General features: G+C 35.3%; 1 protein-coding gene across 1 annotated transcript; it reads left to right on the forward strand.

Moving 5' to 3' along the window:
* Positions 1-806: 806 nt before the first annotated feature.
* LOC141630673 (protein FAR1-RELATED SEQUENCE 5-like) lies at positions 807-2,937 on the forward strand. Its single transcript, XM_074443445.1, has 4 exons — positions 807-817; positions 905-1,804; positions 1,984-2,550; positions 2,643-2,937. The coding sequence occupies exons 1-4, from the start codon at positions 807-809 to the stop codon at positions 2,935-2,937; spliced, it is 1,773 nt and encodes a 590-aa protein (XP_074299546.1).
* The last annotated feature ends 13,510 nt before the right edge of the window (positions 2,938-16,447 follow it).

The raw sequence follows: 16,447 nt of genomic DNA on the forward strand, positions 1-16,447 counted from the left end.
TTTTGCTGCTCATTCTTCACAGTTATCATATTATTCCAATTATTTCCTTCGTTCAGGTACGTAATTGCCGTTTTTCGTCCTTATGTTTCGCCTTCGTTCTTATCTTACTCTGTTTGTTCTTATTTATTTGTTATTTTCAATTTAATTTTGTGCTTCCTTAAAATTCGGTACGTTTTTGTTTGATTTCCAGGTTTTCCTGCTCAAATCTCTGCGTCTTCAATCTTCATTGCGATGTCTGGTATGTTATTCTTCTTAATTTTGTACTTTCAGCGTATTCTGAAATCTCTGCGTATTCTCTCTTTATTTTGTATTTTCAGCTTTCAATCACATGTTCGTCATACTTTTGGTACATATTTTTTGTTCATTGACGTTCTTATTTTTCTCAATATGTGATATTGTTTTGTACACCTGGTGATATTGTTTATGTTGATATGTACCATTGTATATTCACGTTTGTGATATTGTTTATGTTGATATGTACCATTGTATATTCACGTTTGTGATATTGTTTTTCAACTTCATGTGTGATATTTGTTCCAGAGTACGTGATATTGTTTTCCTGGATATGTGATATTGTTCAGGCACCTGTGTGATATTGTTCCTGCAACAATCTTTGTGATATCGTTTTCCATCTTCATGTGTGATATTTTTCCCAAACAACGTGATATTGTTTTCCTGGATATGTGATATTGTTCAGCCACTTGTGTGATTTTGTTTTCGTCCATATCTTTTAGACTTTTTCTTGTTATTTTACATTTTACTTTTCTTGCCAGATCCTACAAGTAATGTAACTTCTTCTTCCTGTAATGATCTTCATGTCTCTGCCATTACCTCTAAAGATAGTAACAATATTGTTGAGTCTTCACTTACTTCTACTATTCGATTGAACCACCGATGCATCTAGTTCTACTCCACATGTTGAACAACATTTCATTCCTTCTCGTGTGCATCAACTACTTTTGGACTCCACACCTGGTGGTAGTGAATTGTGGACAAGGAATGTTGCACCTGAGTTTAAACCTTATATTGGCCAGTTGTTTGGCACGTTGGAAGAAGCTATTAGTTTTTATGATGTGTATGCAGAAGCATGTGGTTTTGAACCTAGGAAGTCTTCTCAAAAAAGGTCTGTTTCTGGTGATGTGAAGTATAAATTTGTTGTTTGCAACCGTGAAAGTTTTAGAGATCGTAAGAGGAAGGCTACTGTGTTAGATAGTGGAAAGGAGCAGGCAACTCCCAGGCCTTTTGATATCAGGAACACTAAATTAACTAGGATTGGTTGTACTGCTATGATTGAGTTTCGCTATAATGGGGATGGTTATGTTGTTTTTCAGTTTCGTGAGTGGCATAATCACCGTCTTTGTTCACTTAGAAATCAACAGTTTCAAAAAAAACACAGGCACCTCCATCTTTACCATAAAAAGACAATTATTGATCATTCAAGGGTTAATCAAGGGCCAACAAGGGCATTTAGAAATGTCAAGGAATATGTAGATGGCTATGAGAATGTTGGAGTTCAACTGGTTGATTTTAAGAATTTTGGAAGGGATATCAAATGTTTCATAGGAGACCGGGATGCTCAACTGTTTGTTAACTATTTTGAGGATAAACGTGATACCACTGAAGGTTTTTACTTTGCTTATGAGGTGGATTCTGGTAAATGCTTGGTTCGTGCGTTTTGGTGTGATGCAGAGTCTCGTAGAAACTATGCTTTGTTTGGTGATTACATCACTTATGATCCAACTTACAGTACGAATAAGTATTGTATGCTTTTCACTCCTTTTACTGGCGTAGACCACCACAAAAGGTCAGTTACTTTAGCTTCTGCGTTGCTATTTCATGAGGATGAAGATTCGTTCACATGGGTCTTTCAAAAGTTCCTTGATGCTATGGGACAGCGAGAGCCACACCTTTGTATAATAACCGATCGGTGTCTTTGGAATAAACTGGGTTTTGCGTCTTTGTCTTCAAACATGTTAAGCGCAGGTATTGCATGTGGCATATCATGCAAAAGCTTACTGATAAGGTTGGGCCTGCAATTTCGAGAGAGACTGATTTTGTCAGCCGTTTGAATGCTATTGTTTGGGTTGCTGAGTTAGAACCTCTTGAATTTGAAGAAAAGTGGTGTCAGTTGGTCAATGAGCATAATCTTGACGGTAATTCCTGGTTGTCAACAATGTTTAGAAAAAGGAGGAAATGGATCCCAGCTTATTTTCGTGATGTTCCTATGGGTTGTCTATTACGAACAACTCAACGTTCTGAGAGTCAGAATAATTTTTTCAAGCGCTTTGAAAATGCACATGGTACACTTGTTGAATTCTTGATGCGGTTTCAAAGTGCCATTGATGTACAGCGCCATACTCAAAAACAACTTGATAGAGACGATGATTGTACTCTTCCACAATTAGCGACTTCTCTTAAGTTGGAAGCTCATGCTTCCAAGGTTTATACAAATGCTGCTTTCTTAGATTTTCAAGTAGAAGCTTCTACTTCTATTTGTTCCCTTAGTGTTGGTGGCTTCACACCACCTGCAAAACGGTGTAGAATTAATTGGTATTCTTGATGATGCGTAACGCGAAGACCTACCAAGTCGTCTACAATTCTCTAACGAATGACGTTGAATGTTCTTGCAAGTTGTTCAACAGGAAGGGTATTATTTGTAGACACATTATCTGGGTTTACTCTGGAAAACAAGTCCACACTTTGCCCGATAAATACATTCTTATGCGGTGGACCAAGAATGCACATAAGATCCCTCTTTATGGTCCACATGGTGAGTTAATTGAGGATTTTGATGCCACTGATTTACGAAAGATGGAAATGTGCAAGTTATGGTCAGAGTTCTACGCGACCATCAGTGTGCTCAAGAATGTGTCTACGAAGGACATCATCGATCTTGTTGACACCCTTAAACAATTCAGGGTGAAACTCAATCCGTAATCGCAGTCAATGACCAAAGAGCAGGAGTTGGAGATGCTTCTTGGGTGCAGTTCCTCAACTGAGGTGAGGATTCTACCACCTCGTCAGGCAAAGAACAAGGGTAGCGGGAAGAGAATGATCTCCAAAAAGCAACAATGCATAGCTAAAGCGGAGAAGCCTAAAAGGCTTTGTCGTAATTGCAAACAAATGGCTCACCATGATAAACGAATCGTCCTAATGCTTTTGTACCGATGCCGACAATAAGGTATGTTCACCATGAACAGTCTATGTGTGAAACTTTTTATCTATTTGTATGGTCACGAGTCGAAACAATACCACATGTTATTTAAAATAATATCACATCTTATACTAAATAAAGATCACTATTTGACGATACCAAAATGTGATATTATTTGAGGATAACAGAATGTGTCAACACATCTGTCTCAACTTTCTTTTATATTTTCCTGGTAATTTTAGAAACAATACCACATCTTGTTAGAAATAATATCACACTTTTGTAGTACACAGTATCACTGCTTGAGGATAACAGAATGTGATATTGTTTGTAATTGTTCTGAGATAGAAACAATATCACACTTCATTTGAAATAATATCACTCCTTATATAAAATAATATCACCGTTTCACCTTTTTGTATTTTCAGGGTAGTTCAGATGAGGATGATGCTGATGATGGTTGATCGGTCGAAGGAGTTTTTGTTGATGGCGCTCATTAATTATAGTAGCAGCAAATAGATGACATTCTTTATGACTAGTATATTAATATAGACCACAACATTCATTAAAGTATAAATTATACTTTATTTTATATAGAAAGTACTCGTACTCGGAGAATATTTGATTATTTTATTTGTCTCAGTTGTCTTGTTTTTGTATTTTTTGATCGAGAAACAATATCACACCTTACATTTATATATTTCACATCTTACTCTAAAAAGATATCACTACATCAGGACTACTATATATGCCTTTTGCTTTAAGTTTTTCACATATTGTGTTTTGTGTGTTGTCAAAATATGGCAGTTCATAATATGCTTCTGCAGTTTTCTAACACAATATCAACTTGTGTACACAACAATATCACAACATAGTAATATCAACGTAAGACTAAAACTAACATATTCATTTTGTGATATTGTTTAGACATCCGTGTGATATTGTTTAACATACTGTGCGATACTGAGAAGCAATATTAACCTGTGTACACAACAATATCACAACATTCTAAAAACAATATCAACGTCAGATTTAACAATCCATATCCATAGTGATATTTAAAAGTAAACAGTGTGGTATTGTTTTAGCCCTGTGTGATATTGAGAAGCAATATCACAGCAACTATTACACAATATCACACCAAACGTGAAATAATATCACACTTTAGCAATAGTTAGATGACATCCAAAATAGCCATCACTACTTTACCATTATAAAAAGTTACCATTAAATTCGTTTTTGTACTACCATTACATACCCTTTAGTTTAATTACAACTTCGTTCTAACAAATATAGTAGTCCTAATTCCTTCCTCTTCCTCTACCGCGGTTCTTCGGATTTGCAACGGTCTTAATCCTACCACGTTTGTATGTTACTGCGGGCTCGTTCCTACGATCTTCACCATCTTTTCCGGAATCAGCTCCTCTGTAAAGCATATCCATACCAACAGTCATTTATTATTTCTGGACACCTTTGTCCTAATTACTATCTATCTTTTTCTATATACAATTGTAAATTGTTTTTACCTTTTCCTAGGAGATTGCCGAAGAATCGGCAATTCTGTGTTAATAATCGGTTTCTTAGTACAATCCTCCTTTGCTGTTTCCGGAACATCTTCTTTATTTGTCTCCTCCACAACAACATCAGCATTCTCTTTTGTTTGAACTTCTGCCATTGGTACTTCCTCTTTCTGCTTACCTTTCGCCTTTTCGTTGTTCTTCCTCTGTTGTTTCAATGTCTTCCATATTTCATCCTTCCCATCTGAAAATTCTTTTACTTTTTCGATCAAAGGTGTTTTGTTCTCATTTATGTCAGCTAAAAGCAATGTTGTTGCCATTTCTAGCCAGTAGTATCGCATATACACTTTTTGGTTCAGGTCGGATTCAAACATTACACCCTCATATCGAATCATGTGCATCATTAAGAAGTTCCCAGACTCAGTATTGTTCATCTCTGTCTTTTGCCAAGGGAAGTTGATGTTGACAACATCAAACGTTATTATATCATCTACTCTTTCCACTTTCTTCTTTGCTAAGTAGTCACTCATGTGCTCCGCCTACAATATTACGGTTCACCATTAGTAATAATTTCACAAACACAGAGAATCCATTATTTCAATGTTACTATACAGCAATACTTTAAAGAACTATCAATTAATCATACCACCAAATCTGCAACTTTGTGTATTTGTGTTTGCTCCCAGTCGGGTTACTCTGTATTGTCCAGCACTTCCACTGTCTCGGTTTTGAAATTTATACAAACACAGAAATAATGCTCTTTCCATACCATTGGAATAAAAACCAGATCCGCTTGCGTGTTACAGGAACGTGTTTCTTCTAATGAATTCGTCCTATTCTTCGAACATCTTTTCTTTAATCAATTCCCTGTCTCCAGCTCCTTCGGTTTTAATTTCCTGTTTTGAATATATATGTTACAAGTCCTATTTTTGTTTTAAAGAGTGATTATATTTAATCAAACTAAATGGACAGCTTACCATGTGTCGAATCCCAAAAAACATCACACTTGTTTCACATTTTTTCGTGTGCTCAATATGGTTGAGAATGAGGGACCAACATTCAATCACATTGCTACGACATGCTCATTTGGAAGCAACGACAATATATCGTTTTCGACAAGATATTGATCATTACTGAATTTGGCAACCACCTCACTGCTCCAAACATTAACACAAACCAAATTAAAATAGTGCACACAATATCACACTTCTCTAAAAACAATATCACATCCCTTAAGAAACAGTATCACAAAAAATAGCAGTTATGATAAAATAAAAGTACCATCAAATTTAAATAGTGCAAACAATATCACACTACTCTGAAAACAATATCACACTCTTTAAGAAACAGTATCACAGAAACATACTCTAATGGGAAACTGTGGTCGTCCAATAGGCAGTAGTCAAGCACTTGTTTCCTCATGGTCAACATCTTTGCACACAGTGATTTGTTAGTCTTCATAAACCTTGAGACGACCTCCACGTTAGAATCTGCCACACCACAGTTGTATGTGCTCCCAAGGCCATCTAATTTCCCCCTCCTACTGCTTCCCACCACACTGGCAGAACCATATTCTACCACACCTACAAAAATATTTATTTTTGTTATTTGAATATATAATGCTTATATATAATTAAAATAAGTCAGTGTTGAAGAAAAATGTTTTTTTTTTTTTTTTGTACATGAGTTTGAACATTCTTTTTCCCACCTTTCCCTCTCTTTCTTTTGCTTCTTTGCTTTCCTCTTTGCTACTAATTTAGGCAACAGTGTCCCTTTGATTGCATTAAGGTTTGTAACCTTCCTCGGGACTGACTTCTACATTTATTTAAATCGCTCAACACAAGCGTTGCTGCAATCTCCCCCCTGTACAACTGCCTCTTCTTTTCATCGTTCAGTTCACATTTAAAATCTTCACCCACAAAAAACATCATGTGGAACATCATGAATAATCCACAATCCAGGTTGAACTCTTTTGTTTGCCAATCAAAGGCGACATTTGTCAGCACATAGTCCTGTACTTTCGCCCCACTTGCATAACCTTTACTGTTGAGGTAGTGCCCGTAAACGACTCCTGTTTATGTTTATAAAAATAACTATCAAATTTCAATCTTTAGCTAACAAAAGCATTATATCCTTAGTTCTTATTTTTAAATATAGTACTTACAGTTAAATGAGCAAGGTGTACATGCTCCTCGTCCTCAAAATGATCATAATCTCGGTTGTCCAAGTAGAACATTTTTTCCCTCTTGGTGTCAATACAGACGCAAATGTAGTGGTCTTCATATAGCAAAGGTATGAACACCTATAGAAATATTTTATAGAAAATAACACTGTCATTCACAGACCATAGCATACAATATCACAAGTCTTGAGTAACAATATCACGAATATATAATACAATATCACAACTAAAATAGCTACGATTTAAGAAACAATTTCAATACTTACTTCGGACAATATCAGATAATTAACTTAACAAAGATCAGATAATTAACTTAACAAAGATCGAGAACTAAAAGTACTTTTAAATTCTTACCATATCTCGAATTTAAATTCGGTGGTCATTTATATTGATTTGACCACATATCCCATGTCCTCCATACGTCTTCCTTGATCTTGTCGGTTCATCAACATTTTCTTCATCTACCAATAAGATTTTCTCCATACCACCCTGTTTGTTTATAACAGAATTGATTAGTCGTGTTGACAGATTTTTCCACGTAATTTAAAACACAAGGAACACATGAGGTTTATGTTTCCCATACCGAGTGGGCAAGGCCATAGAAAATCCTTGTTGGTCATTCTTTGTCTTTTGGCGCCATTTCAAACTGATTGAGCAATATTGCCCATGCCTCAATAACCACTGCTTCTATTTTAGTGTCAGGCAACAAAGACTCAATATCGCTCTTTGGTATGTTATGGTAAATACCAAAGTCACAGACAATCTCTCTGTACCATTTTCCAAAAAAATTAGCATATTAGTTTTTAAATTATTTTTATGTAGTAGATTAATTAATGTCTTACATTCAAAAAATAAACTTACGTCTTCTTAATCGCATGATCTGTAAGGAAGCAATAATCCATTACTTCCTTCCGACGCTTCAAGACAGTCTCAAATAAATGGTCTGTCTCGACCATGAAATACGAGACAAGTGCAGCATCCCTGTACGGCAAACCACAGTCCATAGTACACCCCAAATTATGAGGTACCATATCTGCCGATTCAGGTATTTTGTTCATCTTTGTCTGCGTGCAACAAATAGTCATTGATGCTCCACGTTCTCTCTGTTTCCAATCGAAGATTTGGAAGAAACTCCTTCATATGAGACCCCACACTTTTATCATCATTTTTCTCCCAGACCTCCTTTCCGGACTCCACGTTCTTAGTATTCGGGTCCTCAACAGTTGGTACATTGTTAACATTTTCCTCAACATCTTTTCCAATTCCCTCCTTAACATTTGTTACGTCCTCAACATTTCTTTGTATTCCCATCCCTTTTTGCAGCCTCCTCATTCATTTCCTGAACCTTCTCAACAGTCTTGGTCCCTCCTAAACCAACATTGATTACACCTTCATCAAGCTGTGTCAACACATCTGTCTCCTCATTTATTTTTCCACACTGTTTTTCACCGTCTTCTTCATTTAGTGTATCACGATTCAACTCTTCAATGGGACTTCCTACTCCTACACCAAATCTTTGGATATAACATCATTCAATTTTGAATTCATGTCATTATCCAGTCCATCATATTGGTCTTCATCATCACCTTTGTCCAAGTTAGTAACATCATTAATATCATCATCCTGTTGTTTGTCATCACATGCCAAGTCATCATCAGCGTTCGTAGATCTTTATCGTACATCCACCGTATTTTTGTTCAATTCCTTGTCTTCGCACTTTCAACATTTCAGTCCAAACATCAAATTTGGCATCCCTTCTTTTGCTTTCTTCATTTCATATGACCTCGCTATCAACATGTCCATCAAGTTATGATACCCAACATCTTTCATGAAAGGCAGCGTTTGAGTCTCTGTTGTCTTGTTTTCGGGATTCACTGTTCTTCAGAAGCAGCAAACATGTTCTTTAGGATCAACATCTTCCGCACCATCTACCTTCGCACCAGATTGTGTAGATGTAGTTGCTTCACCCATTGAACTCTTTGCTTTTATAGTGATCAGTTTTCTCATGTTACGTACATACCTACCTATGAACAATTCATTGTCCCTTTTCATACGTAGATAAATTTCATGAGCATTTTGCCAAATTACAAAATAAATATATTAAACACTAAAATAGACTCTTTGATAATAAGAAGATATGACACAATAATAAGGTTTTTAATATCAACTTTCATAACAATATCACAGCGTACTACAAATAATATCACACTAGTGCAAAAACAATATCATAACATTTTTAAAATCAATATCACAACAATCTGTTATTCAATATCATTTTCTTTTCTAAACTATATCACAATTATCAATTAACAATATCACAATATCATACAATATATCAAACAATATCATATCTAAAATAATTATCAGATAGCAAATGCTTTTATTCAATATCATTATCATAATAATACCACAGCAGACTCAAAACAATATCACACTAGTTCAAAAACAATATCACAATAATATTTTAATATCATAGCTAAAATAATTATCAGTTAGAAATTTATTTCATTGGTGCTTACATCCATTGCCCTTGCTCTGATTTGTTCATCAGTTTCAACACCACTAGGCAACTTCACCATCATATACCTCTCTTTTGTTTCCACTTCAGCTTCATGATCAGACGTCTGAGTCAGTAATATCTCTAGAGCTGCTGAAGAATATGGTGTTTTTTTAGGGACTTCTTGGTCTTTGACGGATGGGGTCATGAATCTTTGATATTGGAGCATTCCCCAAAGATCCTGTTTTTTTCTCATCATCCACTCTCTTTGACAATTTTTTATCGTCCCAATGTTGGATGAGTGGTAAAGTGTGTTCCAAAACATCACCCTTGAAATCGAACCTATGCATATATGCTAGCATAATAACTATTACGCATCCACTGACAGTTGACTTTCCCCCTTCTTTGAACACCCTAACACTTCTAACCATTTCCTCAAATACGTATTCACACCAATCAAATTGGCTTATCCTTGTCACATGCTCAACAGCCTTTACCAGTTTCAAATCCAGAGATTTATTTGAAGACGGTGCTAGGAAAATAGACATCTTTGTAAATTACAAACATTCTTTTAAATTCATCTCCAAGCATCATTACATTCCATCGAGTCTTTCATGTACATCTTTGACCATAATTGGAGTCAAGTACTCTCCAATCCAAACTTTGCCCTCCATGCATTTTTCAGCTTTGTGTCATCACAAGCAGTGGTGTTTCCTATGTGAGCGACGTCCACTTTCCGACCTTGTCGAGGAAGTTGAAATATGTCATGCACATCGTCTTTCGTCAACAGAAAATCAATTTTTTTTGTTTTGAACATGTTGCTTGTGTGATCAAATGCCTTCAGCAAACATTTTGAGAATTCCATGTGGAATTTTTGTTAGTTTCAACTCTAACAATCCACCAAAGCCAACATCGAAACTTGACCTTCCTTTGTTCTTCATTTAAGTTGAAATTAACTCAACCAATTTCAGTGGCCTACATTTAGTTTGAAACGGTTGCACCTTCTTCTTTTTGATCTCAGGCTGCTCTACCTCTGCATCCTGTACCACCAATTCGGCATCTTTGTTTCTATCAGTCTTTGATTTCTTTTTTGATGGTTGGCCCTTTTTTTTGTTGACGGCAGGATACTTTTCAACTTCATCCTGTAACACCATTTCGTCAGCTTTACTTTTATTTTCATTACCATTTTTTGACCTCTTGCTTGGTTGTTCAACCTCATCATTTTTTGATCTCCTCTTTCTCGTGTATGTTTTTTCAGGTTGTTTTGAAGCTGTCAAGTCCATTCTCATTTGAATCAATATCACACTTCATTAGACATAATTTCACACCTTATTCAAAACAACATCACTATTGTATGTCACTGGTAATAAGTATTTTTAAAGGAGTATACGATTTCAGTATTTCGTAAACACTATCAATAATAGAACTACACAAAATTCATGAAGATTCAGTACCACTAATATTCAGATTCAATATCAGACCATACAAGTAACAGTATTACAAGTTTGTCTTCCTCATTGCCAACACATATATCAACGTTATTCATTGTACTGAACAGAAACTCTCAATTCATGGACGTCATTGTCAAACAAATTCAATTCAGTGTTATGAAATTGTACTCGTTCACATTTAACCAAACGTTTAACCCTAATTTTCGCGATTCAAACAATTTGCAACCGTTATTTTGACAAATACACAATTTTGAACTTTCAATTTCACAATCGAACAGTGTTCAAACGAATAATTAAACGGTTTATTATATTAAACAGTTTTTTAACCAGTTTTAACCCTAATTTTTCACAATTAAACAATGTCGAACTTTGAATATCACAAATAAACAATGGAACAGTGTTTAAACATAAATTTCTTCATTGAATATGTTAAAGCCTATTCTTAATTGATAAAAACAATACGAAATACTTATTTTGCACTTCGAACAATGTCGAACCCTAATTTTTCGCAGTCGCACAATATTCAACGCTAATTTAGCAGATTTAAAGAGGAAAATAAGCAATTTCAACTGTAACAGAAAAACATTCAAGTAACAACTACGAAGTTGTACAATTATATGAAAATTATTGGAAATTAACGAAGTTTATCAATAATTTTGATACTTAAACTAACTAATACTCAATTTTAACAATGATTTCACTAAAATTGAAGTCCTCGAGAGAGTTAAGACAAAAATTGTACCTGATTTTCAGTCAAAATGCAATTGAATTGAACAATGATTAGTTTTTTTTCGTAAATTGTTGTTGATTCGCGTTAATAATCGGGAATTTTAGTGGTTTTTTGAGTTTTTAGAGAGAGAAAGTGAGAAGTCGAAAAAACCGTTGCGCGGTTATGAATTTCAAAAGGCGTGCGTGTCTGTTTTGTTACCTTTTTTTTTAAGTGATATTGTTTAGTTTATTGCGCGATATTGTATCCGTTACTCAATCCTCAAATATTTAGGGGTTCTCACCGGATCCCGACTATATATATATATATGTGTGTGTGTGTGTGTGTGTGTGTGTGTGTGTGTGTGTGTGTGTGTGTGTGTGTGTGTGTGTGTGTGTGTGTGTGTGTGTGTGTGTGTGTGTGTGTGTGTGATTTAATAAATTTAATCTACTTATATTAGGATATAAAATTAAATAAAATTTGTTTTGTTTATAAGAAATCTACTCTTATTATGATAGTTTTATTACGATAATTTATTAAATTTTTCTTTAAATCATAGGATTTTTAAAAAAGTTGGACTCTCTAATATCGCTCGAAAAGTTTCTGCTTTATATATATACTAGATTTATACCCGTGCGATGCACGGGCCACTTTTAATATCTTGTGGCTTGAACTACCATTAAATATCATTTGGTTGGCAAAGAGTATATATACACATTGAAAATGCAACTATATACTTCCTCCCATCCACTATATTCTTCCCATTTCTTGTGGGCACAAGAATTAAGGGTGAGAATGTGGGTGGGGGTTGGTGTTTGGAGAAAGGTAAAAATAGTTATGATTAAATAATAATAAAAGATATGGGTGGAGTTTGGTTATTGGAAAGAGGAAGAAATAATTAGGATTAAATATTAATAAATGATATGGTAGGGTTTGGTGGTTGGAGATATGTAAGAGTATTCGGAGTAATAATATTTATAAAAACTTTCCAAATAAGAAAAGAGGGAAGAAAACATGAATAATCCGTTCGTTTTAGGAAAGAGCGAAGAATATAGTGGATGAGAGGGAGTAGTAATTATACACAATATCTATATATTTACATTCTATTAATAGCAACTACTCCGTTCATCCCAGTGAATAGTTTACACTTACTTTATATAGTAATTATCTTTCTAGCGGAATACTACAAATTCATAAAAGTTAGTTATTCCAATTTCCATGCACAAAACACGTTAATAAAGAGTGGAATCTCCTATTGTATTCAATGTCAAGCTGAATAATACAAATTCTTTTTCAAGGTTTTAAGTGTTTATTGTTAATGTCGAGTGCTACTACTATCCAACCTTTATTATTTCGAGTGGAATTATACCTTTGATAGTCTATCTCGTAGATAAAGTTTAAAATTCACCTCATCAGTTCCCTTGTACTACTCAAGATGGAATACCCATCAAATTTTATACTGATTCTAACAGTTGAAACCATCTGTCTTTTTATAATTTCACTCTTAGATGAAACTCTTGAGATACTCTAAAATTAAATAGTACTCTGTATTAGTTTATCGTACACTGTATCTATTATTATACATTGTATCATATATTATGAAACAAAATTTTAGTATGTACATCTAATTCAATCTCAAAGGTATTAAACAACAATCACCGAAAATAAAAACAAAGACAAACACGAATTACTATATTTTACTAAAGTGCTAATTAATCACCTTAATTTTTTAAAACTTGTTGAGAGTAGTTTGGTTGATGGCTACGAATATCAAATAATCTAATACGGAGTATGACAATGTTCGATTCCTTGAAAATTATTAGTCGACGTAATAATGAACGCTTCCCATCAATTCAACACAAATCACAAATTTAGTTCATTGTTACTTCATAAGTAGTTTATGTGGTCTAATACAAACAAAAGTAAAGATCTAGGTAATAGTGTCCCTTAGGTATTATTGTAGATTTGTAGAGGCTAACAAATTAGGTGGAGGTCAAGATTAGAATGTATGTATTATTAATGCGTTGCTCATTTGCTCGTAGAGTAAACAATTCTGAGACTTAAATAATACTCTCTCCGTCTGAGTGATTTATTTATTTTTATTAAAATACCCCTCACAAATAATATAAAAGTTAACAAATGATTGAGACGGAGGGAGTAGTTCGTAATAACTAATATCAATATCAATTTTCGTACAACTCGAGGTATATTTCTTTTGTGCCGGTAATAAATAGGCAATATTATCTACTATACATAATAAAAACTTTTTAGGGTAAACTAAGCGGTAAGTTAAATTTAATGGCAATTAAAAGTAGACATCTTACGCAATATTTGGTATTTTTGCTATCTCTGTAATACTCCGTATTTATAAGTCTCTGAGTACTCTATCGAGTAGGCCTTACTCTGTCGAGTAAGGGTGAGTTGCGTTTTAAAATAGTTTCTGACCTGTTGGGTACTCGATCGAGTAACTATGATACTCGATCGAGTAAGGGGGCACTCGATCGAGTACCTCAGCTACTCGATCGAGTAGCCGGTTTACGGGGGATGTTTTGTCGGATTTTGTTAAATGATGCGAGATAAGTATAAAAGGTTGTCCGTCACTTTTCTTAGTTCTTTTATCTATTCTAAAACCTAAGTGAGGAGAAAAGGAGTTACGTAGTTTGTCTGTCATCGCATCATTAGCAAATCCCGGAGCTAGAGGTGTCGGATTTCATCGTTCGTTACACCGTTGTGATCCTTGTTTCAAGGGTAAGCTTTACATGTAATTTTTATACTATTTCGTTAGAGTTGGTTAAACCCTAATTTTGGGAATTGGGGATTTGTATTAGTTTTGTGATTGTTAGTAATTATGTGATTATATGTTAGGAGGAGGATTCATAGAAGAGGAATTTTAATACAAATTGAGAGACTATCGATTGTGTTGCTTTCCAGGTAGGATTTCCTACTCAGTATTAGTCCCATAATGGGATGATGGTTGATGTGTTGAGATTGATTGTTTGATATAGTAATTGTATTGTGACGCTTGTGATTGTGATTGTGATCGTTGTTGATGGTTCGCGAGGCGTGGCCTCGGCTGAGTGGGGTCACTTGCGGGAGTGGCTTCACGCCCTAGTTTCGCCTTCTGTGGAACCCGCCACAGAAGGGATGTGCACATTAATGGACAGGGTTATCGCTCACTATGTGGAGCGGGGATTTAGTGGGTACGGTGCGGTCCCCCCCGGGGTGGTCCAGTGGACAGTCGGTGATTGAGATTGTTGGGATTGGTGTGGTTGTGTGTGTGTGTGTGTGATGGTTAAGCTGTCTGTTTATCTTATTGTTGATATATTGAATTGTGTGATTAGTACTGACCCCGTTTAAATGTTTTTAAAAACTGTGGTGATCCATTCGGGGGTGGTGAGCAGTTATTGAGCAGGTATGATATGACGCGTATGGGATAGCTGGGATGAGTCATCACGTGGCGTTAGAAGTCTTCACGTGTGTCGACGGTGTCTTATAGCTTTGATAGCTTTAGCGATGAACCGTCCGAGAATGTTGTATTTGAGTTTATTAGTTTTGGTTTTGATCATGTAATCACTTAAACTATTTACTTTTAAATATGTTTCTTTATTGTCTTATGAATATCATTGCCTCGGGTAACCGAGATGGTGACATCCTTATACCTGAGTGGTCCTGGTAAGGCACTTGGAGTATGGGGGTGTTACAAATGGTATCAGAGCGACGATCCTGAAACCTGTAACCAATGAATCTAATGAACCTAGGGAGTCTAATTAAAATGAACCCGAAAGGTTGTAGGAGCTAATGCAAAGACTCGGGAGACGTCCTAAAGTCGCGAACTCGCCCTACAATTTTGAACCGGTCACCATGGGATATGTGTCGGGATCGTTATGTGCTTATTGTGTGCTTTGTGTATCTATGTAGTAGTATGTTGTATGAATTGATGGATGCATGCATGTGGAGGATGGGGGATCTGAGTTGAAAGATGATGATGACGTGAGTTGTATGATGGTTGATTGTAAAGCATGAAAGTATAATGATTAATACATGTAATTTGGCATGTTATAATTATGTAAGGAAAAGTGTTCTGTTTATATATATATAAAGCGATGCGTAAGTATACATGTTGTTGTTGTCGTTTTGAGTAAGAGTACAGAAAGTTGGGAGTGTGAATTGAACATGTGTTGGCTGAATATGTTGAACGAATGTGGTGGATAAATATGTGGCATGATGGATGAATTAGTGGAAAAAGATGAATAATCGTTGTATGATAATATGATTTATGATTAAGCATGTTATATAATGAAAGTTATTTTATAATGTTGTTATGCTAGTAACATGTGAATAGGGGACTTTATGTCATGTATTTGTGATTTTGTTTACGAAAAGTGATAGAATAAAAGCACGTGGGAAGCCATGATTGGCAAGTTAAATGAATTATGTGCATGAGAAATGTTATTGTTTGGCTTTTGGTAGGTCGTAACATGTGGTTAGGGATAGTGGTTTTACAAGTATTGAGTCGCTTTTATTCGCTTTGTTGATGTTTAAGTTGTTTGAAAGAGAAAATCGAATAGTTATGTCGTCTGATTACAGCAAAGTTGTCTTTAAACTGTTATAACTTGAGATGCATAAATGATTTTAATGTGATTCCAATTGGAGGTGATAGCTTGTTCTTTTACGATTCTAACGATATGTCACACGCCCAAAACGACCAAGTAATGAGTGAGTTATGACTGTTTTACGAAAACTGGACAGTGCTGAGAATTGGCGTACTCGATCGAGTAGCCTTGGTACTCGATCGAGTAAGGGGGAACTCAATCGAGTACGTTAGTTACTCGATCGAGCAGCCCTGGTGATTTGTTTTACGTGCTTCTGATCTTCACCTACTCGATCGAGTAAGTCCCTTACTCGATCGAGTGGCCTGTACTCGATCTAGTGACCCCTGT

The sequence above is a fragment of the Silene latifolia genome, chromosome Y (genome assembly GCF_048544455.1).
Source record: "Silene latifolia isolate original U9 population chromosome Y, ASM4854445v1, whole genome shotgun sequence".
Taxonomy (NCBI): Eukaryota; Viridiplantae; Streptophyta; class Magnoliopsida; order Caryophyllales; family Caryophyllaceae; genus Silene; species Silene latifolia.

What these genes read in the sequence shown, in the direction of transcription:
- LOC141630673 (XM_074443445.1), top strand. An exon ending in GGCGTAGACCACCACAAAAG is followed by an intron (nt 1,805 to 1,983) that starts GTCAGTTACTTT and finishes TGTTAAGCGCAG; the next exon opens with GTATTGCATGTGGCATATCA. An exon ending in AAACGGTGTAGAATTAATTG is followed by an intron (nt 2,551 to 2,642) that starts GTATTCTTGATG and finishes GTTGTTCAACAG; the next exon opens with GAAGGGTATTATTTGTAGAC.